General features: G+C 44.2%; 1 protein-coding gene across 3 annotated transcripts in view; it reads left to right on the forward strand.

The window, feature by feature from the left end:
* SCYL1 (SCY1 like pseudokinase 1) overlaps positions 1 to 24,638 on the forward strand; it is an 846,426-nt gene that overhangs the window by 319,841 nt on the left and 501,947 nt on the right. For all 3 annotated transcript variants that reach the window (XM_069644735.1, XM_069644736.1, XM_069644734.1), the window contains exons 7-8: positions 19,703 to 19,861; positions 20,419 to 20,526. In XM_069644735.1, coding sequence (XP_069500836.1) covers positions 19,703 to 19,861; positions 20,419 to 20,526 — 267 coding nt within the window. The remainder of the gene's footprint in view (positions 1 to 19,702; positions 19,862 to 20,418; positions 20,527 to 24,638) is intronic.

Consider the following 24,638-nt stretch of genomic DNA (forward strand, 5'->3'; position numbering starts at 1 on the left):
GCTTCTGCTCCATAACCCTCACCTTTTATGCAGGAAAACTGGCTGACCCCACCAATCACCAGACATGCATTCATTCAAACTTGGGGGACGAGGGGTGGGCTGCCCAATGGGAACAGCCAGCCTCCCAGCACAAACAGGTTCCCGGCCAGGTACACTGCCGAACAAAGACCAGGGGAGTTTCGGTCACTGCCACCCCCTTCTGTCCTTTCAGGCACTCAGTCTTTGCAGGCTTTCCAAGAGAAGTCCGCCAAAGACAAAATACCCATCAAGACCTCCCTCACCCAGGTAGGTAGAAGAAGGCTCAAGAAAGACCAGGTCATCAAGAGCAGGGCTTTACAAAGTGCAGCCATCATTTTGTTATTTTCTGTTATGTTATTGGGCATTTGTATAGCGCCTTTTACAATTGGTATGATTCCAATGCGCTGTGGGTTGAACGCCCTTGGGGACCGTAGTCCAGGTCAGTGGGGAGAGTAGTGCAATAAACAGTGCTTGGGTGCACTTGGTATGTGTGCAACCAGGACGGATTAAGTAATGTGTATCTGCATTCTAGTGCTAGGCGTAGTGCAGTGGTTGTTTGAGATCAGTAGTGACATGAACTCAGACTAATTTAAGACAGCTTTTCATATCCCATACAACCTGTAGCCATAAAAGGTGGTCTTTAGACAGACACAACACTTTAACATAGAATTTAATGATGCATACAAGGTGTGCAACACTTGAGGGACAAGTGTTCGGAAGTCCTGCAGATCAGCCAACGACCAGGAAATGGAGCGTTTCCTGCTCTGGCAAGTCGGGAGACCACAAAACTGTCAGCTAGCAGCCTTTTTAACATCACACAATTAAGTGTTATCTGATAAGGAGTCAAGAACACGAAATAGACAGATGTGAACAATAGCATCTTTCACATTTGCAAAGTCAAGGCCCATAGGGTACAACAGGAAGCACTGGGTAACAAGTGAGAAAGATATACCTTGATAACAGACAGCCAGCTTAGATAGGCTGCAGAATTATATGATGCAATAATGTTGCAGAACATCACAAAATGCCATAGTTTACAGTGAAGGCACTTACTAACGGGTACAGTGATCTCACTTTCAGATGCAAAAACCGTCTAACATAGTTTCACATAGGAGTTCTACCTCGAACAAACAGGGACATGCTTGCTCTCGCTGTTCCAAACAGCAGATATGACGAACCCACACGTGCAGGGCCGCCATGTTACTTGATAGGTATATATCCCAGCACAAGGAGAAGAAGGGTGAAGAAGGGAGGCCAGCAGACTTGCCAGTCCATTTCAAGCCGGGGGGTCTGCGGAGGAGTGCAGAAAAGCAGAAGGCAGCATATGAGCTAGACAGGCAGTCCCAGCTAAGCAGAGCTCGTCAACCCTAGAATGAGCTGTTTCATTTAAACCACACTCCGCTCTAAACGTGAGCGACAGGTGGATGCTTTCTGTGTGCATGGAGACTGATGGCGTATAGTGTAGCGTAGCTTAATAAGAGATAAAGGTTAGCCATGCGTTAAAACTAAACCACTACTTGGTCTATTACTTAGACATTCAAACGTGCTCTTTGCCCACATCGTAATCTTTTTCGTAGATGTGATGTTCTGTTATATCTGCTTTTCCTTTAGCTTGTGTAATGAGAATAAGAACCCTCAGAAGATAGGGGGTCCTATTAAATGCATTAACGTGACAACTCCTGTGTCAAGTGTATAATTCAGAGCAACGCTTCAGAGTGGTGTCTCTTTGAGTCTAAGAACTTTACATTTCCTGCCGGTATATGTTTAATCATGTTGATGAGCACATGAACCTAGGAACACCTGCCTTTTAGCACTGAGACACAGTCTAGCGTGAGTTTTGACATGGTGACTGATGACCAGGAGTCTGTTTTCACAGCCTCAAATGAGGTGGCGATAAGAGGCTTGTGGTCACTCTTAATCATAGGCAATCAAGACAGTAGAATGTGTGCAGTAAGGCCATTTTGACTTGGGTAGCTGCATTCTGGCGGTAGTGGAGTTAGTGAATGGGATTATGTGTGCAGCTAAGCAGATTTTTGTGGGGTAAAGCTGCATTCTAAAGACTGTTCAGGTGATCATGGAGGTGTATAGGTATGTCTGCAGCTATGCCGAATTCATCGAAGGGTAAAGCTGCATTCCATTGTTTGTTTTTGCAGAGGACAGAGTTAGCATATTGGTGTGTTTGAGTGTCTGTGTGGATTGGAGGGAGCCCCTGTTCCTGGTGACCTTCCAGTGCCTGTCTAGGTGACAGTATCTGCCTTTTATTGGTTAGGGGCTATTAGGCTAAGGTCATCCCTGTGTCGTGTGTGTTTGGTCTGCAATTGCTTATTGGAGTACCGCTGCATCCAGTTCAGTTTTATCGGTCCTACCACTACATCCTAGATGTCATGGCTGGTGCTCATGAACCCGGTACAGCGTCAGCGTCTATGGTCATCCCTGTGTCTTGCTGTGTCTGCAATTGCTTTTTGGTGTTAACTTCTCAGTGTGGGGTTGCGTCAAGATCTGTATTAATGGACGTTCGAGTACATCCTAGATATGGTGGCTGGTACTCTGTGAACCCAAAGGTCCAGCATCTGGCCGGGACTTGTTTTTTATGCTATGTTTGACTAATACATTTACGTACAGCACATCAATGTCCCTTGCAGGTACTTGCCTGATTTCTAGAGCGTATTCCCTTGAGGGTGGATAAAAAGAACATAAGTGCTATTGGATCCAAAATGTCATGCCCCGGGTAATTGTTTAGAGCTGGTGGTCGGGTATTCCCGTCCTAGTTTGTGATTTGAATTTGAGAAATTACGCTCCATCAAAGTCCCTAACCAGAGCTGTGTGTGCTAGAGTGCTAGGAGAGCATGATGAATAACAGCAAGGAACAAAGAGCAATTTCAATCAAGTATCAGAATACAGGTGTTGCTGTGCCCCACGTGGAAGAAGTTCTGGGATCAATTCACAAATTGATCAGATGAAGCATCAGATGATCCCAGAACAATCATGTATGTTGGACGATGACAACTAAATCTGGCCCAAACCATATCATTTCAATATAGGTGGTAGAAAGCCCTCCGAATGTAGTTCTGCTCGAAAGATTTCCAGAAAAGTAAGATTAGCAAGGATAGACCTCTCCTGGACTGATAACGTAGTGCATATCTGGAGGAGGTAATGAGCACACTGAGTCCTGGCGTTGTTATATAAGTGCTGTTAGTGCTTGGGTGACAAGTCTGGCACAATCGATCCATATAACTGGAGAAAGATATAATTTTGCCTCAGAGCATGGTGTATGCCTGGTGGAGGAAGGAAGTGATCCAACTCGGCCATGGCGTAGGTATATAAGTGCTATTAGGAGTCTGGTTTAAAGTCTAGGGCAATGGTTTGAGATAGTTGGAGGTAGATGTGTCCTGGCCTGAGAGCGTGGTGTATACTTGGTGGAGGACAGCCGGCACACAGCAGGCCCAGTCATTAGAGTAGGGCGTGAGTGCACTATGCACATGTAACGCTCACCTGATTCCCACGGAGGCGCCGATCTGGCTGCGAGTGCTGATGCTTCTTCAATGGTGAAGCGCAGGACTCTGAAGATGGACAGGAAGGGTCCATCTTCCCTGGCCCCCCTGTGCGTGAAAAGGGAGTATTATCTACTGACTGAGTTATGCTCAAGCCTCCCACTCTCTTCCAACCCTCCACGATACCCTTCCACGATTCCCCGTGAAGTCTCACCTTAGGGTCAGGAAGGATGAGCTCTCCATCCTGCTTCTGATGCAGGGGCGCGTTGAAACCCAGTTACTTCACTGGATTGAGGATTGATGGGAGTTCAGGTAAGCTTGACTATTCAGGTAAGGCGCTGTAAAAGTTCTGCTGCAAGTTCAAAAGTCCAAGCTTAATAATAGTGTTCATAGTCTTGTTGCAGCAAGCGCTAATGCTTATGTCTTTTTCCCCTTAGGGGCCGGGGTTCGGAATGCCGGAGATATGGCGCCGACCCGAAGTGAAACGTGCAGTTCCAGTAAATGACAGGTAAGTTCTGGATGAGCGCTCGGGTAATGTCTTTGCATTCGCTCATTCAATGTCTTTGTCTTTTTTCCCCATAGGGGCCAGGGTCCGGAAAATGCCTGGAAGCGGCAAGACCCGAAATGAAATGGGAATGACCCAACAGGTAAGTCTTAGAAGGAAACTGAGCTTTTCCTATTCCTTTCCTTCTCTCACCTTGTTCTTGTCTTTTTCTCTCTAGGCTCTAGGAAGTGGCTGTGGATCCGGATGATCGCTGCTGAAGATGGAGGCGTCCAGGATAGGTGAGTGAAATGCAGCGCTGCAGCGATCGTAGCGAAATGCTTTTAAAAATGATGTCTTCCTTTTCAGGATCGTGGGTGTGATGTCTCCGTAGTGCTGATTTAGCAGGTAAGGTCTTTTGTCTCCCTTTGCAGGTGACCCAGGATACTGACAGGCGTGGTTGAGGTCCAGATGCAGGAGCTGACACGGTGAGTGTCCAGCTGCGAGGAGCAGAACAACGCGAAGCATGAGTTGCTGATCGGGTGTGGTTTAAATAGCTTTGGAAGAAGTTCCAAGTGTGTATCCTTCCACCGATCAGGTATGTATCCTTCCCCGACCACACCCGGGTGGAAAGTAGCCCCACAGGTAAAGTAGATCCATTCAGGCCTCAAGAGGGCCTGGATGTAGCACCATGGTCTGCAACAGGTAAGTGCACATTAAAACACTTGAACACATGTCTAGCTTTATGAGCCTGGCGCCTAAGGCGCCAGGACAGGGGTCCAACATGGGCCTGGCGCCTAAGGCGCCAGGACTGCGTCCAAAGGGCCCCAGCTTGGGCCCGCTGGCACTCCCCTGGGGGAAATGATGCCTGCCTCTGGGGTTGCTGGGTCGGACCTGGCTCCTTGGAGGTAGGCATCATGACAGTACCCCCCCCCCAAGGTTCATTCCTCCGGGGGTTTTGGCTTGTTCGGAAATCTCCGGTGAAACCTTTGTACTAATCGAGGTGCGTGGACATGGTTACTAGGCTCCCACGATCTCTCCTGAGGTCCATATCCCTTCCAGTCAACAAGATAGAAGAGTTTCGACTTTACCACCTTGGAGTCTAAAATGTCTTTAACTTCGAATTCTAATTCCCCTTCAATTTGAACTGGATCTGGAGGCTTGGACAATCGGGTTCCTGGTTGTACTGGCTTCAAAAGTGATGCATGAAAAACTGGATGAATACGCATGTTGGACGGTAGATCCAGTTTAAAGGCCACTGGGTTGATTATAGCCTTGATGGGGTAAGGTCCTATGAATCTGGGATTGAAGGTTTGCGAGCCCTTGAGGGGTAAATGTTTAGTTGCTAGCCATACCTGGTCTCCTACTTGGTAAGGAGGAGTTTTACTTCGGTGCAAATCAGCGTTTTCTTTATACTTTTTCTTGGCTTGCTGTAAATGACTTGCAGCTTCTTTGAAGGCTCGGGTTATTGTGGAATGCAGATGATTTACTGCGGGCATTTCCAGGGTCAGAGGTGGATCTAGGTCAGAGGTCTGAGGATGGTGACCATACAAAGTATAAAAAGGGGTTTGTCCGGTTCCAGAATGCACTGAGTTGTTGTATGCATATTCTGCGATCCAAAGAATGTCTTTCCAATTCAACTCAGATTGGTGTAACATGCACCGAAGATATTGCTCGAGAGTCTGATTGGTTCTCTCGGTTTGTCCGTCGGTCTGGGGGTGGTGGCTGGTGGATAACCGCACAGCTATTTGTGCTAATCGGCAACACTTCTTCCAAAAATGGGAGATAAATTGACTTCCACGATCCGAGACTAATACGGAAGGGAAACCATGTATGCAAACTATATTCTCCAGGAATTCCTTGGCCAAAGTGGAAGCTGAAGGCAAACCTTTTAAAGGGATAAAGTGGGCCATTTTGGAGAATAGGTCCACAATTACAAGGATTGTGTTGTAACCAGCACAAGGAGGCAGGTCGGTTATAAAGTCCATTGACAAAGTGTGCCATGGTGCCGGTGGAATATCCAAGGGTTGAAGTAGGCCGGCTGGCCTTTTGAGCTTTGTTTTGGGCGCAAATTCCGCAAGACAGAACAAAAGACTTTGTCTTTTCTCCAAGAAGGCCACCAGAAGTGGCGTTTGATTTTTTTCCTCTGTTTTACCGATACCAGGGTGTCCTTCCATTAAAGATTCATGATGATGGGCAATAACAAGTTCTTGCAATTCTTTACTTGGCAGAAACAACCGCTCCTGGAAGCAGGGTAAGTCATCCTTAAGTGTGTAATGAAGACCCTTTTGACTCCATTCCAGTAAGGTTGAAGAGTCTAGAAGTTGTTTTACTTGCGTTTGGATGTCCTCAATAGTTTGCAATGAAGTTAAGCCTAAAATTCTTTGCTCAGGTATGATGGGCACAGGTTCTAAGCTCGAATTAGCTTCTTCCATGCCAATCCGGGATAAGGCGTCCGCTTTTCCATTCTTGCAGCCAGGGCGATAGGTAATTACAAAATCAAATTCCGCAAAGAATAGAGCCCATCGGAGTTGTCGTGAAGATTGAGCATTGGCCGTCTTTAAATACTGTAAGTTTCTGTGGTCCGTAATCACAGTGATGGTGTGTCTTGCCCCGAGAAGGTAGTGACGCCAAGCCTTGGAAGCAGATTTGATGGCCAGTAACTCTTTATCGGTAATTGCGTAGTTGATCTCAGGAGGAGAAAATTTTGTGGACCAAAAGGCCACTGGGTGTAGTTGGTTAGTTTTTGGGTCTCTTTGCGACAGGACAGCTCCCATGGCCGAACTGGATGCGTCGGTTTCCACAATGTATGGGAGATCTGGGTGCGGGTGCTTCAATATAGGTGCAGAGGTGAATTTGGTTTACAGGTCCTGAAAGGCTTGTTCGGCCTCAAGAGTCCATTCAAAGCGTTTGTTTTTCTTTAGGAGAGCTGTGATGGGTTGGACTGTTCGGGAAAATTCTGGGATGAATCTTCGATAGAAATTGGCAAAGCCGAGCATGCTCTGAACTCCCTTCACCGAGCTAGGAGATGGCCATTTGAGGATGGCGTCCACCTTTCGCGAGTCCATTCGGACTCCTTGAGGTGTCAGGATGAATCCGAGAAACTCCACTTCTGTGGTATGAAAAACGCATTTTTCTAGCTTTGCAAATAGTCTGTGCTGGCGCAATTTCTCAAGAACTGCCCTAACATGTTTTCTGTGATCGGATTCTGAAGAAGAGTACACCAGGATGTTGTCAATATAAACAATGACACAGACATCGATAAGTTCCCGAAGAACATCATTCATAAAGTACTGAAAGGCGGCAGGTGCATTGCACAAACCGAAGGGCATCACCTGATATTCGAAGAACCCAAACTTGGTGCGGAATGCAGTCTTCCATTCGTCGCCTTCTTTTATACGCACCAGGTGATAAGCTCCTCGGAGATCTAACTTGGTGTACACACAAGCGTCTTTCACCTGGTCGATAAGCTCAGGGATCAAGGGCAGAGGATAACGATTCTTAATCGTTATTTGATTTAGGGCGCGATAGTCTATACACGTTCTAAGGTCGTCCTCTTTTTTCGGCTCGAAGAACAGCTGAAGAGACAGGTGACTTGGACGGGCGAATAAAACCATTGGCTAGGTACTGATCTAAATACTGACACAAATGCAGGTTCTCAGGTTCCGTAAGAGCATAAATCCTACTACAAGGTAGTTGAGCATTGGGTACCAGATCGATTTGGCAATCATAAGACCGATGGGGAGGTAACGTGTTAGCCTGTTCTTTCTGAAAAACGTCTTGGAATTCTTGGTATTCTGACGGTAGCTGTACAGGGGTGGAAGTTGCTGAGGCTAGACCCATAGCTGGATTCCTTGGATAACAAGTTGGTTCACAATCAGGAAAACTTATCTTCTTTGCTCGCCAGTCAATTCTGGGATTATGTGTTTCTAACCAAGGAATTCCAAGAATTACTTGAAATTGTGGGGCCTTGATCACATCAAACACGATTGCTTCCCGATGTCCGTCCTGACCCACCAGTGTCACTTCAACAGTGGAATGCGTTACAGGCCCTGAGGCTATTTCGGTTCCATCTACTGTAGTAATGACATCTTGGGTTACTTTCGGGCGGAGAGGAAGCTTAATCCTGGAAGCCAATTCACGGTCTATGTAATTTCCAATAGCTCCACTGTCGATGTATGCTTTTATAGCATGCAACTGCTGAGGCTGTTTTGGGTCCACGAGCACCATTGGCATGACAAAATGCGAGGTCAAAGAGTTAGTTTTCAAGCTCGGCAAGCGGACCCCTACGCTTGTCGGGCTAGGCCGTTTCCCGAATCAGGTGTCAATAATTCGTTATCAGTAGCTCCAACCACCTTCTTAGGTGGTTTAACTGGACAATTTCAAAGAAAGTGACCGGAAGTCCCCCAATACAGACAAAGTTGCATTTGCCGCCTTCTCTCTCGTTCTTTCTGCGTTAATGGTCCGTTAACACCACCGATTTGCATAGGTTCGGATACATCGGTACTCTTGGAGTTAGCGTGGGTTTTGATCGGTATTCTGGTTTCGTACTTGAACCGATCTGCTTTTCTGTTTTGAAGTCTGTGATCAAGTTGAACCACCAAGTCCATGTAGTCTGCGCAGACCTGGGGTGGGTTTACTATCTGAGCTAGAACATCCTTAAGCTCTCCGCGCAGGCCTCGATGAAACAATGTGATCCTTTTGTTTTCTGGCCATCCAGTTTCCACAACCAGTCTGTTAAAGGTGGCTATGTAGGGCAGAAGATCCTGATTACCTTGTCGTAAGGATAGCAGTTCGTTATCAAGGGCCTGTCCTTGAGAGTGTCGAGCGAACAATCTTTCCATGCTGGCCTGGAAGCCCTGAAAATTCTGGAGAATGGGATCATCCTGATTTACCAATGGAATAGACCAATCAGCAGCACTGCCACTGAGGTAGAATAGTATAAAGGCTACCTTGGTCTGGTCGTTAGGGAAGGCTCCGGGTCTGCATAGAAAGTGTAAACGACATTGGTTCATAAAGACGGCATATTTCTTGGGATCCCCCGCAAAACGTTCAGGCGGGGCCAAAGGCATGTGTCCAGGTAGATTGATTTCTACCGGGTTATTCAAACCCATTGATGTGGAAATGTCTCCGGAATTAGGTAAAGGAGTGTGCCCTGCCTGGGCCTGTAATAACCTTTTGGCTAGGTCGTCTGTTCTTTCCTTGGATAGGATCAGTTCTCTTTTGAGAGCGTTAGTCTCCTGGCTGGCTGAGTGCACCTCTGCCCGTAATTCCCCCAAAAGCTGGGCCAGCTGGTCAGTCTCGGAAGTCTCCATAGCGCCCGGGTGGGAAATTGTGGGTAGGCTTTGCGTTCTGTAACGCTCACCTGATTCCCACGGAGGCGCCGGTCTGGCTTCGAGTGCTGATGCTTCTTCAATGGTGAAGCGCAGGACTCTGAAGATGGACAGGAAGGGTCCCTCTTCCCTGGCTCCCCTGTGCGTGAAAAGGGAGTATTATCTACTGACTGAGTCATGCTCAAGCCTCCCACTCTCTTCCAACCCTCCACGATACCCTTCCACGATTCCCCGTGAAGTCTCACCTTAGGGTCAGGAAGGATGAGCTCTCCATCCTGCTTCTGATGCAGGGGCGCGTTGAAACCCAGTTTCTTCACTGGATTGAGGATTGATGGGAGTTCAGGTAAGCTTGACTATTCAGGTAAGGCGCTGTAAAAGTTCTGCTGCAAGTTCAAAAGTCCAAGCTTAATAATAATGTTCATAGTCTTGTTGCAGCAAGCGCTAATGCTTATGTCTTTTTCCCCTTAGGGGCCGGGGTTCGGAATGCCGGAGATATGGCGCCGACCCGAAGTGAAATGTGCAGTTACAGTAAATGACAGGTAAGTTCTGGATGAGCGCTCGGGTAATGTCTTTGCATTCGCTCATTCAATGTCTTTGTCTTTTTTCCCCATAGGGGCCGGGGTCCGGAAAATGCCTGGAAGCGGCAAGACCCGAAATGAAATGGGAATGACCCAACAGGTAAGTCTTAGAAGGAAACTGAGCTTTTCCTATTCCTTTCCTTCTCTCACCTTGTTCTTGTCTTTTTCTCTCTAGGCTCTGGGAAGTGGCTGTGGATCCGGATGATCGCTGCTGAAGATGGAGGCGTCCAGGATAGGTGAGTGAAATGCAGCGCTGCAGCGATCGTAGCGAAATGCTTTTAAAAATGATGTCTTCCTTTTCAGGATCGTGGGTGTGATGTCTCCGTAGTGCTGATTTAGCAGGTAAGGTCTCTTGTCTCCCTTTGCAGGTGACCCAGGATACTGACAGGCGTGGCTGAGGTCCAGATGCAGGAGCTGACACGGTGAGCGTCCAGCTGCGAGGAGCAGAACAACGCGAAGCGTGAGTTGCTGATCGGGTGTGGTTTAAATAGCTTTGGAAGAAGTTCCAAGTGTGTATCCTTCCACCGATCAGGTATGTATCCTTCCCCGACCACACCCGGGTGGCAAGTAGCCCCACAGGTAAAGTAGTTCCATTCAGGCCTCAAGAGGGCCTGGATGTAGCAGCATGGTCTGCAACAGGTAAGTGCACATTAAAACACTTGAACACATGTCTAGCTTTATGAGCCTGGCGCCTAAGGCGCCAGGACAGGGGTCCAACATGGGCCTGGTGCCTAAGGCGCCAGGACTGCGTCCAAAGGGCCACAGCTTGGGCCCGCTGGCACTCCCCTGGAGGAAATGATGCCTGCCTCTGGGGTTGCTGGGTCGGACCTGGCTCCTTGGAGGTAGGCATCATGACAGCACACGGTTTGGAGTCCTGCTTATTACCTTCTAGGCTGGATTATTGTATCGTATTGTAATCGTCATTTTCACAGCACCCCTTTCCCATTTGTATGGCCCCAACGCGCCCTGTGGTTGGAACGCTCCCAGTGACCACAGACCGTGAATAATTTATAAGATGAATGTGTGTGTTTGGCCTAGTTAGGACCCAGATGGGCCAGCTAATGGCCAGCAAGCAGCCTGGAGGTCAGGCACGTGGGCAGGTGCTTTTGGTGATTTAGGACAGAGTGCCAGTGCGGGAGACTCAATGTGTGCCCAGCCAGACCAAGGTTTTCGCAGGTCGTTGCTGCACACCAGTGGCGGAGGTGTTACGGCACGTCGGGGGGGCCCCAGTGTGGATGGCCATGCGAGTCGCCAGAATGGAACTGCACAGCTACAGCTGCACTCCAAAGTACATGGATGGGCGGCCTTGCCTGTGGCCTGTGCCCACAGACGTGGTGCAAGGTATACATACCCTAAACTCGGATGGAGTTCATCTTCAATGTCATTTTTCTAGGTCCAATGCAATTGACTGGTCTCGTTAGTTGTGGTCTCCCTAGATTGGGAACCTGAGCAATGGGATAGGGGCCCGGAGGGACGGGGGAGTGATGTACAATCGTCTGTGGGTTTGGGCTACTTGGATAGAGGGAGAAATTCCTAAAATGGGGGCACAAAAGTAAATGCAGAAACACCTAGATTTGAGATAGCTACGTAGAGGGAGAAACGTCTGAAATGGGGGCACAACAGTACATGCAGAAACACCTAGATTAGAGAGATGGCGAGGTAGAGGGAGAAACGTCGGAAATGGGGGCACAACAGAAAATGCTGAAACTCCTAGATTTGTGAAGAGCCCCTAAAATGGGGACCCAAGAGTTAATGAAATGGTACTGAACGGTTAGAGTGCAGCAGTGATAGGACGATGACTTACTATCTAGCAGACCTTGGTAAGCTATGTTTAGATGCTGAGAGGGGTTGTAGGGCTTTCCGGAATCCAGTGATTTCTGTATTCCCCACCCAGACTGCTCTTACCTTGTCAGTTGCTGCTGGTTGATGGCTGCAGGCTTCACAGGCGAACACAGGCAAACACGGAGTGGGGCTGCTGCTTAGGGAGCTGCCCTTTGCCTCTGGTCCTTAGCCGATGACTGCCCTGGGAGGGCTGGTGAAGAAGGGTGTTTCCTGGTCATGTGACCAAGGACATGGCCAATCGGAGGGAGTGAAAAGCAGGCTAAAGCCTATGGAATTACTAACTGCAAGCCATGGAAAACTACTGCCAATGGACAGGCACCCCAGCAGAAAAACGATTTGTAAATTCCACTTAAAACACAGATAAAAACACCCCCAGAAGACCCCAAACAGGCTGCAAACTTATTTCCAGGTGCTTGCTGTACAGGATGCCTATATGGATTTCTAACTGCAAGCCAGAGAAAACTACAATGGACAGGTACCCCTTACTCCCTCAGCCAATTGCTATCAACATGGGAGGAGAGAGGGGGGGAAGAAAGGAACAGAAACCCCACAAAGCAGTCCTCGCTAGAAGTTAAACAAGCAGAAAAAAAACGATTTGTAGAAATCTCTTCAAACACAGATAAAAACACCCCAAAAAGACCCCAAACAGGATGGAAATGTATTACCAGGTGCTACTAACTGCAACCCAGGGCACCTACTGACAATGAACAGGCACCCCAGCAGAAAAGGGGACACTTGTGTCCCTTACCGCAGCAGCAAAGCCTGCTACAAATGTCCACAAAAAGTTGTGCAAAAAAGGTACACTGCTACCATCTTGTCAGATGAACTTGGAACAGTAACTAAGTTACTGGAAAAGTGAGAAAAGGGTGCAATGTTTTCCTTCAGCACTCCACTTAAGGTGGGGTGTGCTGATCTTGCAAAATAAAATACAGGTGGGACAAAACGTCTCCCCCTGCCCTGGTAATGTGTTTACACAGGTAAAATAAAAAGGGAAGCTCAAGGAGTGCTGCAATAATAAAATGGGATGCTAGAAAAGATGGGGGGGAAAGCGTACCTACATTAAAAAGTATTAAAGAGATAGAAAGGGTTCCCATGGTTGGAGTAAAGGAATGAGTGAGTGTGGAAAAAGTTTCCCACTCACTCAGGACAGTCAGTCCCAAAACCCACAAGTCCAGCAAAAATGCTAGGACACACACACAACTGGGAGAGTTTCACTCAAAAAGGAAAATCTACCTAACGGACCTTCACTGCTGTCTTTCCGCCACTGCTTGGTTCCCTTGACAGCGCCAACCCTGTGACGTCTTCTTCCAAGGGAGAGTGGAGGGGGGGTCCATTCTAGAGGGGCTTTGTCGAGTAAAGCTGAGAGACTCTACCACTTCGCCTTCCAAGGCACCCAAGGTACTGTGACAAGGAAGAGGTGCTTCTCCCCTCAGGGTCCATCCAGGGGTCTCAGATTCATCTTGGCCAACTCTCCTGTGGGATCTTTATAAACAAAATCAGACCACTAATGAACACCTAAGGACTGGGCATTAACCCAAAAGAAAAGTATAACTTTGCTTTTATTGTAGGTTGCCTAGGTGGTGGGGGGGGATCTCCACACAGAATGTTTACTCTGAAAAGTATTCTGCCTGTGTTCTAAAGTATTACCTGAATTTCTACAGTTATGTCTATGGTGTTAAACAGTGTTAAGTAATTGTAATGCTTTTTAATAACTGCTACCAATTGGTACATTATTGCTGAACTACGAATTACTGTATTACCACATACTACTGTATATATTGGGTTAACTATTGAACTAGAGTGTGTGGAGTACAAAGTGAGTCTTATTTGCATTTATTCATCTAAACCTAATTTTATGATAGTTAATAAAAGAGCTTGGGTAGCACCTAAACTAGTGTGTAGCCATTCCTTTGTGGGCTATCATCGATTCACTGTACTTAATGACCAGCCTACATCACCACCCTTGAGTTGTCTCAGCCTTGGCTGGTCGTCCACTACTACCATTTGAGAGCCTTGCCTGAGGTACCTCTCTGTCTCTACCTCAACCATGTAGTGGGTAGTACCACAGACACCCCGTCCAGTCTTTACATTCAGTATGCTCTGTAAGGGAGTCATGGTATCACGAGTAAACACTGACACGAGCTGCAAGATTTAAAACCTTTATTACTGGTTCAAATGGGGATTTGAAAACTCTTATCTTGCCCTATAACTAAGATGAGTGTTCTCGACCATCAAACAAAAGATAATACAGTCCTAGTCAGTCTTTAGTCAAATAAAAATGGCCTATACTAATAAACCTAATGCCTGCCCTTTCTCTAATACAATAAATGTGTAGAGGCAATGTATAATGTACAAAGAAAATCTGTGTTCAAAAGAAATGTCAGTATGGCTGAGCAAAACTTCCTTCCCCCACGTTTTGTAGCATGGTGTAAGGTGGTACACGTGGACCTGGCGACACACTCTGGCTTCGGCCACAAGGATGCCTTTTGTTTCATCGACCAGGGCCTTCTTGGCCTTTCAAGCAGAGTCACTAGTCTTATGACCTCTTCGGTGGTACCCAGTCAGTTCATCTAAAACATTAGAGTGGTACATTTCACTGCAGACAATATCTCCGAAAAACACTGCAACCATTAAATAAATATATAAAGGGTAGTGGGTTAAAGGGTTAAAATGGGTCGGAATGGGGTTGGGGTGTCGTTATAGGGTGAAAAATCAGAGGGCTTTGGAGCGGGGGGGGGGGGGAAATAAAAATAAACAGTTTTCCAGTGTTTTGACTGCAGTGAAATGTACCACTCTGTAATTTCTATCGATAAAATTACATATAACCCCTCGGGTCTCCCTCACCCAAGTCCGGGTCTTTCAATTTCTTAATCGATGCACAAAAAGGCTCCCCTCTGCCGGGCTCCAGTCTTCTAAATTTCAGCTTCACACAGGTTTCCCTCAGCCCGGATCAAACCAATATTAATATTGCAGTTCACTCTTTCTCACCCAGGTTCCCCTCTGGCGGGATCAAACCAACTTTTACTTTACATTGCTTTCAAGATTTCCCTTTGCCAGGTTCGAGTTACCTTTAACTGGGCTGCACTGTCAAAGGCTTACGAGACTGCAAGGATTTGACTTTACCTCTGCATGACCACTCCGACCCCTAATTTAATCACATACTTTCACATTGATTCTTCCTTTTCGCAATGTCTCTTGGTACCTGTAGTTTCAACACCTCAAAGTTTATTAGTTTCACAATTCAAGTTTCCCTCCGCCGGTGTCAAACTATACATTTCATGTATTCTGCTTTTATATTCTTTTGATCAATTCTGGCTTGGTCATACTGTCGTACATTTCGCAGAGACTTTCGATTGGGCATTCGCATCTTCACTGGACTACTCTGCTACTTTGAACTTCTATGATACGCTACCAAGCAATAGTTCCATTCTGTTTGCATTTTTCGGCACACACGACTTTTTCAACTTACAGTTTCACTCCTTCGTTTCACAAACCAGACTTTTGCTGTGTTCTTTAACTCCCTGGTTGTGATATCTTGGCTTCCTTCTGCTTTGCTTTGATCGCGGGAGTCAAGGCTGGTATCATATCTGTCTCTACTCCTCCCCAACTTTGCCATTTCACCCGGGAGGATGCCTGGTTACCTTAAAGCTCTTCAAAGAAGGACTTCCTTTCTTCCCTTTTTTTACGAACCCTCACGATCGGCACAGAGTATGGCTTTCTCACTCGCCTTTGAATCTGTATTCACATGGCCCCTTGGTCCTCCAATTCCTGCAGCTGTTTTGCCTTTCTCTGGGAAGAACTGCTCCTTCACTCATGGCGCCTCGCTCAGTGTCTGTGTTCCACCTTTTAACCATGTGGGGAGGGTTAATAGGTACCAGCTGTATGTAACTAAGGTCGAGTGCCTGAACTTGTTAGTGGGACATGTCCAAGGTATTGCATGGGTGGTACTCTTTTCAGTCTCAGATCTCCTGTTCCTCTGCTCAGTGTTTGTGTAGGAAGGGGGGGGAATTGGTAAGTAGAAATGTCCTCTGAAATAGGATGGCATAGGGGTATACGGAAAGGGGGGACACCACGGCTCTCCATCGGGTGTTCCTCCCCCACTCCCCTAGGACTTCTCACCCAAGTGATCTTCCCGCACTTGTCCACCCCCAGGTTCTGGATCCAAAGGTGATGGCCGTGCCCTGGCCACCTGAGTAAGGAATCCATGGGGTCTGGACGCTGAAACACCCTCTGGTTTTTCACAGCTCCCATTTCTACTTCCAGCAAAGCTAATTTAGCAATTTCTTGTGGGGGCGAGTGGCAACGAGTCTGTCAAAAATATCATTAAAACCCCTGTTCAAATGGGGGTGATTTGGATATCCTAAATTAAAATTGTATCATAAAGCATATACTTTGCATACATTATATTACTGGCTTAATGTAGAGTCAATAGAAAATACAAACTCTCTTTCACATTGAAAGAGACACTGTACACCGGCCCCCACTGGATAGTTGGTTATACATAGACAGAAAACTCTGGATTACTACCACACTACTAATGGTTAGGCATGTAATACAGGAATGGAAATATGGTAACCAGCTTCGAGGCGAGAAATACATTCTTTGTGAAGATTCATCCCTCTGGAAAAACCAGGCACTGACAAATAATAACTGTATGATTTGCTGGAGGTTATGGCAAGAACCTGGAATATTGAAAATAAGACAAGTTTGTAATGGACATACCTAGATTTTGATTTCCTAACATTTAAATACAAATTACATTCTCGTGCGATTCAGCGTGATCCGCAGCTCGGATATCATTTTATAACCTTATTTGCAGATCTAAACGAAAAAATGCATAATCCTCAGGAGCTACTACAGTTGACTAGAGCTACACAATTATCAGCTTCTGAGATCTACAAGCTTCTTATTCTGTCAGATTCGAATCCCATTTTGAGATGACGAAAAGAGGCCTGGTAAACTGATTTAAACCAAACTGACAATGAGTGGAAACACATATCTATGCGTACGAACAGTTACAAAATAGACCTTCCCTTGGATTATACCCATCAGAGAACGATCAATTACTTATACTGGTCCCCATGGAGGATGTGGGTAAGTTATTACCCACTAATATGTGGTGGTCCTGTAAAAATGAGATTGGGATGACCTTACATATGCTATGGTCATGTAAAAAGGTTAAAACGTCTTGGGAAGAGGTCCTCCAACTCATTGACGTAACATTTTTAGATATTACATTTCCATATACGTCAGTTGTTGGTGTGTTAGGACTACTTCGGTCAACTACTGGTATATCTGATAAATTAAGATGAGTTTATAGAGCTCTAATAGTGGCTAAAAAGCTGGATTCCAAAAGAGTAGGTAGATGGGAGATTATGAAAATATGTGGGGGTGTTTCTAATTAATCAAATGGGTGACAATTTCAAGTTTGCATAGGGGTAAGTAAATGCAAAGCATTTGTCCCCCCTGTCCGCCATAGGATAACATTGGGAAGAAGTCTATTTGTATCCTAATCTTCCATTCCAGTAGTATTTTCGGAAGGATAAGAACACAATTTACTTAGCTGGTAACCTCGTTGAATATCTTCTTTGAACTATCACACACTCAAGTAACATTAATACTTACCTACAGAGACTACATTCTGGCAAGAAGCATTGTGGCTCCTGTGACTTTTGGGCACACAGCACCATTCTTCTTAGGGATTGGACTGCCGAAGTTAGGAGAATTCACTTGTGGTTTGGTTCCATCTTTACTGCATTAATTTACTTCTGTCATGTGATGATTAAGTCATTTGAATGCATTTTAAGAACCTATGGTGAATGTATATATGTTTTTTTATTGTGTATTGGGCGATAATATCCCTTGCTAGTTTCATTTTTTAGCATGTACAAGGCCTAGAATAAACAGTGTCTGATTATTGTGTATTATGTTGTGTGGACTCATTGAATACCCTGGACACAACCACACTCTCCTGAGAATAGCCTTGACTGCTCTCCATGTATACCTTAATTGGGTTTTGGCTAACCTCCTCAGAGTTCACTATAGCTAGGGGGGCTCTCCTAAAATCTGTCGTACAGGCCAGATTCTAGAAATCCATTTTAATGGTATGTATCCGGTAACTGTTGCTAAAATGTTCCACTAATTATTGTAAGCCTTTGGCTAGGGTTTACAGTAGTTCTCTCGCTCTGCCTATAATATATTGTGTCTCTGCATTAATGCTTGTTGTACTGCCATAATATAATATGCTGATATCTTTTTAATACTGTTTGTGCTTGATTGAACTGATAGCTTTATATAGGCTACTTTATTAAAGGTCTTTTTTTCAGTACATTGGAGTAGTGTATTTTCTAAAGTTGTGTGTGGACTAATTGTACCTCTGTGTCGGCCTACTACCCTTACCTGAGCCTCATTAATCTCACCAGTTTACCTACACAGAGGTGTGGCTTCTGTTAAAGATTTTCTTTTTGCAACTTTCCTTGGATAGATTTCAATGGGACACCCCATCTTTTTGTCTCCCTGGCCAGACTTTTTGAAGTTAAGTAATGCCTACAGCTTTAATTTCCTTGCTTTTTACAAAAAAATGTTATGGGGAAACTGTTCAGTCCCTAAGAGTATCAGTACTGGGAGATTAGAATTCTTGTATGTTTGAAGCTGCACACATCACCTTACAGTGAAGTGCTGTTAGATACTTTGTATCCTTGCAACTTTACTTTTGCAATGTGTTTGTTGCAGTCACAAAGTGTCTGGATGGGCTGGTGGCAGTGAATATCTTCCTACCGTGCTTTTTTGAAAAAGTTTTACTCATGCACTTTTGCATTTCACTGCATAACGTCTCTTAGAGATGTATATGCTCTAAAATGGCTCTGCTACAAGATTTCTTGGCCTTCTTTCTGCCCTCTTGGTCTGGGAATTGCCTTATATGCAAATCCACTGCTTTTCCAGGCAAAACTCCTGCTTTTCCTGACAAAGTGGCAGTCTGTGTGTGTGTGTGTGTGGCCGAATGTGGTGACTGGGTCTGTCTGGACACATTCCACATCCAAGATACAGTGTCTGTTGCTGTGTTGATGTGTTGGCCAAAGACTGTGATTGGACAGCCCCTGCCGGTTTGGTGCAGATCCTCCTTACCATTGGTGGGATTGGGGCCGACTCTAGACCAAATACTGGATAAAAGGAGGACTCTTGCAGTCATTTGAAAGATCATTGTCGGAGCCAAGATCACTATGAAGAAATGCAGGCCGCTGACGACCAGAGGACAACCGTTTAGTTTTTTTATTACTTTTTGCATTATTTCTCACTTGCTGTACCACACACATCTATTTACAGTGTTGTCCTTGACTTTGTGAACTATTTCAACATTGTTTCTAAAGATAGTGTTGGTGTTCTGTTGGAGAACCCCCACCATCCCCAATAGTGAATGTATATATGTGTAAAGAAGTTGTTGTGTGACAATACCTACCTGAGGTTGTCATTGCTTAGAGTGGTTGAAGCATCCTTAACAGAGGGTGGTGTAAAAACCACCTTAACAGATGCCATATGGACTCACAGCACATAAACGGAGCAATGCTCTTTCTGGCTTTAGATTAAGCCTGGCTTGGAGAAAAAGGGCTGGTAAACACCAAGAAATCAAGCAAAAAGAGAAGTGAACCCTCCATGTTAAGCAAAAGAACTCCAAGAAATTAATTATGCCCTAACACCATGTAATAAAGAGACTATATTGTTCACTGCACCAGTGTAACATATTCTCTTGACGTGTCTATTGGGACTAATCTCACCATCAGCCTTCCTTCTTCCCCCAGAGTGAAGCCTGGGGGGGGGGGGAGATCTGGTCTAATTACCATTAGGAAAGATGGTTTCAGATGCCCCACCACAGGTCTGATAAGTCTCCATAAAAGAACCCATGCCTTTGTTTTAAATTGCAGCATTTTGATGCTTTTATCTTTTCTTCTCATTCTCGTTTAGATTAAAGAGCCAGCAGAACGGCAAAAATTCTTCCAGCATCTTAGTGACAACCTCGACTCATTTCCAGAGGATTTCTGTCGGCACAAGATCCTCCCTCAGCTGCTGACAGCTTTCGAGTTTGGTAGTGCTGGTGCGGTCATCCTTACCCCTCTTTTCAAGGTTAGTTTTGTTACACACATGTTCTTCATTAGACGAGAGAGTCTGGTTTAATCCATACTTTTACCCTAAACACACCATTCTAATGTGGCCGCAAGTCAAAATATTGCTGTATTTTGAAAGCTATAAAAAAAAGGTTATTTTGTGAAGCTGTCAGAAGCCAATAATGACATATTGCCGCAAGCTCAAGATGCTATACGGGTGGATTGTGTTGACAACAAGCTCATTTTTGAAATGGCCGTACAGTAGCTCAGACTGAAGGCAACATGAAGTGATCCTTTATCTGTTAAGGATCTCTGCATCCAAGTTGGTGCTTTGTGAAGAAAACTTTTACACAATATGTTTCCTGCCCCTACAATAGATGTAGCTGTGAAGACTGCTTTCTTGGGTCTATTTTCCTGCAATTGGGGATCTTAGTTTGGGATTATGTGTTTAGATTCCTTAATGTTGCTATAATAATGCTGAGTTTGCCTTCTTCCATTTAATTTCCTCTCAAGTGGTCAGACATGCAGCTGTTTGATTTTTCACCTCTTGTCTGTCTCCTATTTATTCCGCTATAGGTGGGGAAGTTCCTCAATGCTGAAGAATACCAGCAGAAAATTATTCCTGTAATTGTGAAAATGTTCTCGTCCACAGATCGAGCCATGAGGATCCGGCTGCTCCAACAGGTGTGTACTCTGTAATAGATGGGGCATCAATCCAAGATTACTGGACCACATTTCCTATAATTTTTTCATTGTGTTTTATTCCTAGAGTACCTTTGTTTTCACTTTATTTTCTGGTGTATAACTCTCCCATTTTACATTAACCAGGCATATTAAATGCCCAATGAAAGACTAGCAAAGTGTTGCTGTGACATCATATCGCCAGCTTGGTCCTATGTGATTTTGTGCTGGTGTGGTCCTTAATACAGATGGGGAAAGCTGATGTTAAATTGTTTACAGACCAGATGGATTACATGGGTACTCATGGTGGAAATCCATTATGTATGCCACCTCTTCACTTCCACTCAACACACTTTACTTTGTTCAGGTCTTTACTATTAGGAGTTTGAGACCTAAATTACTAGCTTAGGAAGATCAATGCAGTCCTCGGTTGCACTGTTTTTCAGCATATGTTCTCCTGCAGCATAGACCCCTCTTCTTATACAGTTCTTCGGAACTGAATACGCATCTGGCTTAAAGTCCAGCACATCGCAACATTTAAACATAAAGTGACAACACAATCAACTTTGGTTGTCACATTGAAACCATACTGGTCAAACAATCAGTTACTGACCTGTGACAAGCCAATGCATCTCCTGTGGGGTGGACCTGGATGTTTGGCAATTTTTGACACTAATCTGCTTGGCTGGCTGCTAAAACATCTGTTTTAAATCCCCTAACTGGATTGGTGAGCTAGCAGAAGCCAGCCCCTGTGAGTGATGTTGCATATAGGGGAAACCTTGTTCCAACGGTCAGTTCTGCTGGATTTTTAGTGGAAGATAAGCAGGTTGTATTACCTGCTGCAGATATTGCTGCCGAAAGACTGTACTAGCAGATTTGTCTTTTTTTTTATATTTATTTTGAATTGTTTTATGAAAGTAAACCTTACAAAAGACACCATGCACATTATAAGTGAATTCAAATCCTTAGAACATACATGAAAGAATACTTATTACAAATACACAGTATTAATCTAAATGCCTTATACATTTAGTAAAATTGAGAAAAAAGAAACTATTGCCAATCCTTACCGCTATGCTACAAAATAGTGTGGGCTAATGTTAAAAAAAAGTCCCCACGTTTCTAGCGTTTATAGTGAAAGTATCGAAAATAAAGCTTCGGCAAACAAAAGTATCAGAAAAAAAGCATCTAAAGTCAAAGCATCAACAGCAGATAGGAAAAATGCAAAACGTTATTCCATCGAAACCAAAGCATCGTACGTAGTAAGTAATTGGACCGGGTACAAAGTGACATTGTTAATTTTCCCAGGAAATTTGTACGTTATGGTGGGGGGGTCCCCCTGCCACCACCCCAACCCTCAAACCCTCCTCCACGAACACACAAAGTATTCAGACTACCAAAACCACATAATAATTGAAATACCGATCAACTAAGGGTTAAAACAAGAACAGACCACGAGGAAAGAACCTTATGTAAGCAGTGACACACAGCTGACGGTTGAAGACAAATGGACAGTGTGTGACAGAAACGGAAAAGGAAGACAACTACTAAGAAAAAAGTAATACTGCGTGACAGAAAAAAAACGGTAATAGTAATGAATAATGTCAAAAAAAGAATGGCAAAAGGAAATGTGTGACCTATAAATAGTACATGCGACAAAAATTGACCATCATTTTCCATTTTTCAGATACAAGATGGCTGACACGATCGAGTATGTCAAGTTGCAGATGGGAGGAAACCAGTTAATATATAGAGGCTACACCTACACTCGTGAAATGGAACGAAAAGAAAGAACATACTGGAAGTGTACAGAATACCACAAGACAAAATGTATGGGAAGAGCGATTACTGAGGGAGAGAACATAAAAATCAGCGGGGAGCATAATCACATGCCCGACAGAACAGCTATACTAATCAAAAAGACACTAAATGAGAGACAAAAAACAGCTGATGAAAACCCGAATGAGGCAAGTGGATCGGTAATAGGTCCTACATGTGACAAAATCCCATTGCATGTTGCGGCTCAGATGCCGGAAACCAAACTAATCCAGTGTCGCATAAAAAGAAACAAACAACTGAAGGAAAATCTGCCGATGGCATCGCGAACATATGAAGAAATGGAAATTCCAGCAATATTTAAAACAACTGACAAGGGTGAACAGTTTCACTTCACAACAATAGAAATAAAAAACGAAAAGATACTAATATATACAACAAAAGATAACTTATCACACCTTGGAAATTCGAAAGTGTGGCATGGTGATGCCACGTTTAAAGCATGTCCTCACCCGTTTGCGCAGTTTTATAGTGTGCACGGCACGATAAATCAGACACTAATACCTCTAGTGTATATATATGAATGCCAAATAAAACGGAAGAAATATACAGATCTACATTTGGGAAACTCAAAGAAGCAATTCCGGATAAGAAGCCTACAACCATGGTGATGGACTTCGAACACGGACAAATCAAAGCATTTGTCAGTATACACAGACACAAACATCCAGGGATGTTTTTTCCACTTCAGCCAGGCCGTTTGGCGAAGAATTCAAAAACTAGGCCTCCAATCCAAATATATCGAAAACAGCGAATTACAACACGGCATTAAGCAATTATTTGCATGGGCTTTTGTAAAGGAGGTTGAATATTCAGAAAAATTAATTCACACAGACTACTACAAAGTAAATGAAGAGCATTTTACAGATTTACTGGACTACATCGAAAGCAACTGTAGGGCAACTGACACGCAATGGAACACGGAGACGTGCAAGATATGCAATTTCAATATGGAACTGCTACCTAGCAGTCAAAGAAGAAAGAGCAAGAACAAACAACATGCTAGAGGGGTGGCACAACAGGATAAATAAACAATTCAACACAAGCAACCCAACCCTCTGGCATTTTTTAAAGCACTTAAAGATGGAGCAATCGGCCCAAGAATTTAAAATAGCACAAACCATTTTGCTAGAACATACCCATACAAAAAAGAAAAAGTACAGAGATTATGAGGAACGTGTACTAACTATAGTAAACAGATTTGAAACAATGGATGCTATTAGCGATTTAGAAGCACTGGCATATAACCTGAAATGTAAAAAAAAAAAACACACACACACAAGGAAATACTCGCCAAAAAAGTCCAGTTTCGGCAGAATAATCCAATCCAAGGAATCCCCCAAAAAATCCAAAATGCAAAAAAATAAAAAAAATTGCAAACAAGAAAACAATCCATGTAAAAATACAGAATCCGATCCAAGAAGTAGAATCCAACATCCAAAAGAAAAACCGAAATCCTTCCAGTTTTGCAAAAACAATCCAAGATTCAGCCAAGTAACAAAACATAATCCAATCCACGATGCAGAATCCCAAATCCAAGGAAGAGGCTGTAATCTGCTGAAAAAAAGCCAATTTTGTTAAAATAAAAGGGAACGCACGATCCGACCATAAAATAAATCCAAAAACCAATCCAAGTTCCAGTACCAAAAGAGAACAATGCAATCTGAAGGAAAAAAAAATCTAAAAAAAGGAGAAAGCTCCAGATGACCAAACCGATGCGAAGTAAAGAACTTGGTGAAAAGTTGGTGTCCACGTACGCATTACGTACATGTCGTACGTTGTACGTTAAACAACATTAACATACAAATGGACATAAGCAAAAATAATACAAGGGCGCCATCTACCGGTGAAATAAATTAAACAATTACAGTTACCGTAGACTACCTTTAGATTATAAAATGCAAACATATGTTACCAAGTTAAATATATAATTAAATATTAAACACAGTTAAGAAGATTTCATAAAAATGTTAAAACTAAAATAAATTACAAAAGTATTTGAAATAAAGAAATTATTTGTAATAAAGAACAAACATGTTAAAAATAAACAAGCCTACCTTGATTTTTTTCACATGTGTAAAAACATTCATATCATTATCAAATTATTTTCAAAGAAATGACTATTCGAAAGAAAGGCTTTTCGATAGGAAGTATTCAATAGATTTGTATTGTTTGTATTTCGAAAAAATTACTGGATACCATTTCTAGGATGCAACAAGGCGGGCCACTTGAGCACAGCACACTCCTGAGCTTCTCCTGCACAAGATCACAGTTCCTTT

Source organism: Ambystoma mexicanum, chromosome 2p, assembly GCF_040938575.1.
Source record: "Ambystoma mexicanum isolate Mex_15411 chromosome 2p, UKY_AmexF1_1, whole genome shotgun sequence".
Taxonomy (NCBI): domain Eukaryota; kingdom Metazoa; phylum Chordata; class Amphibia; order Caudata; family Ambystomatidae; genus Ambystoma; species Ambystoma mexicanum.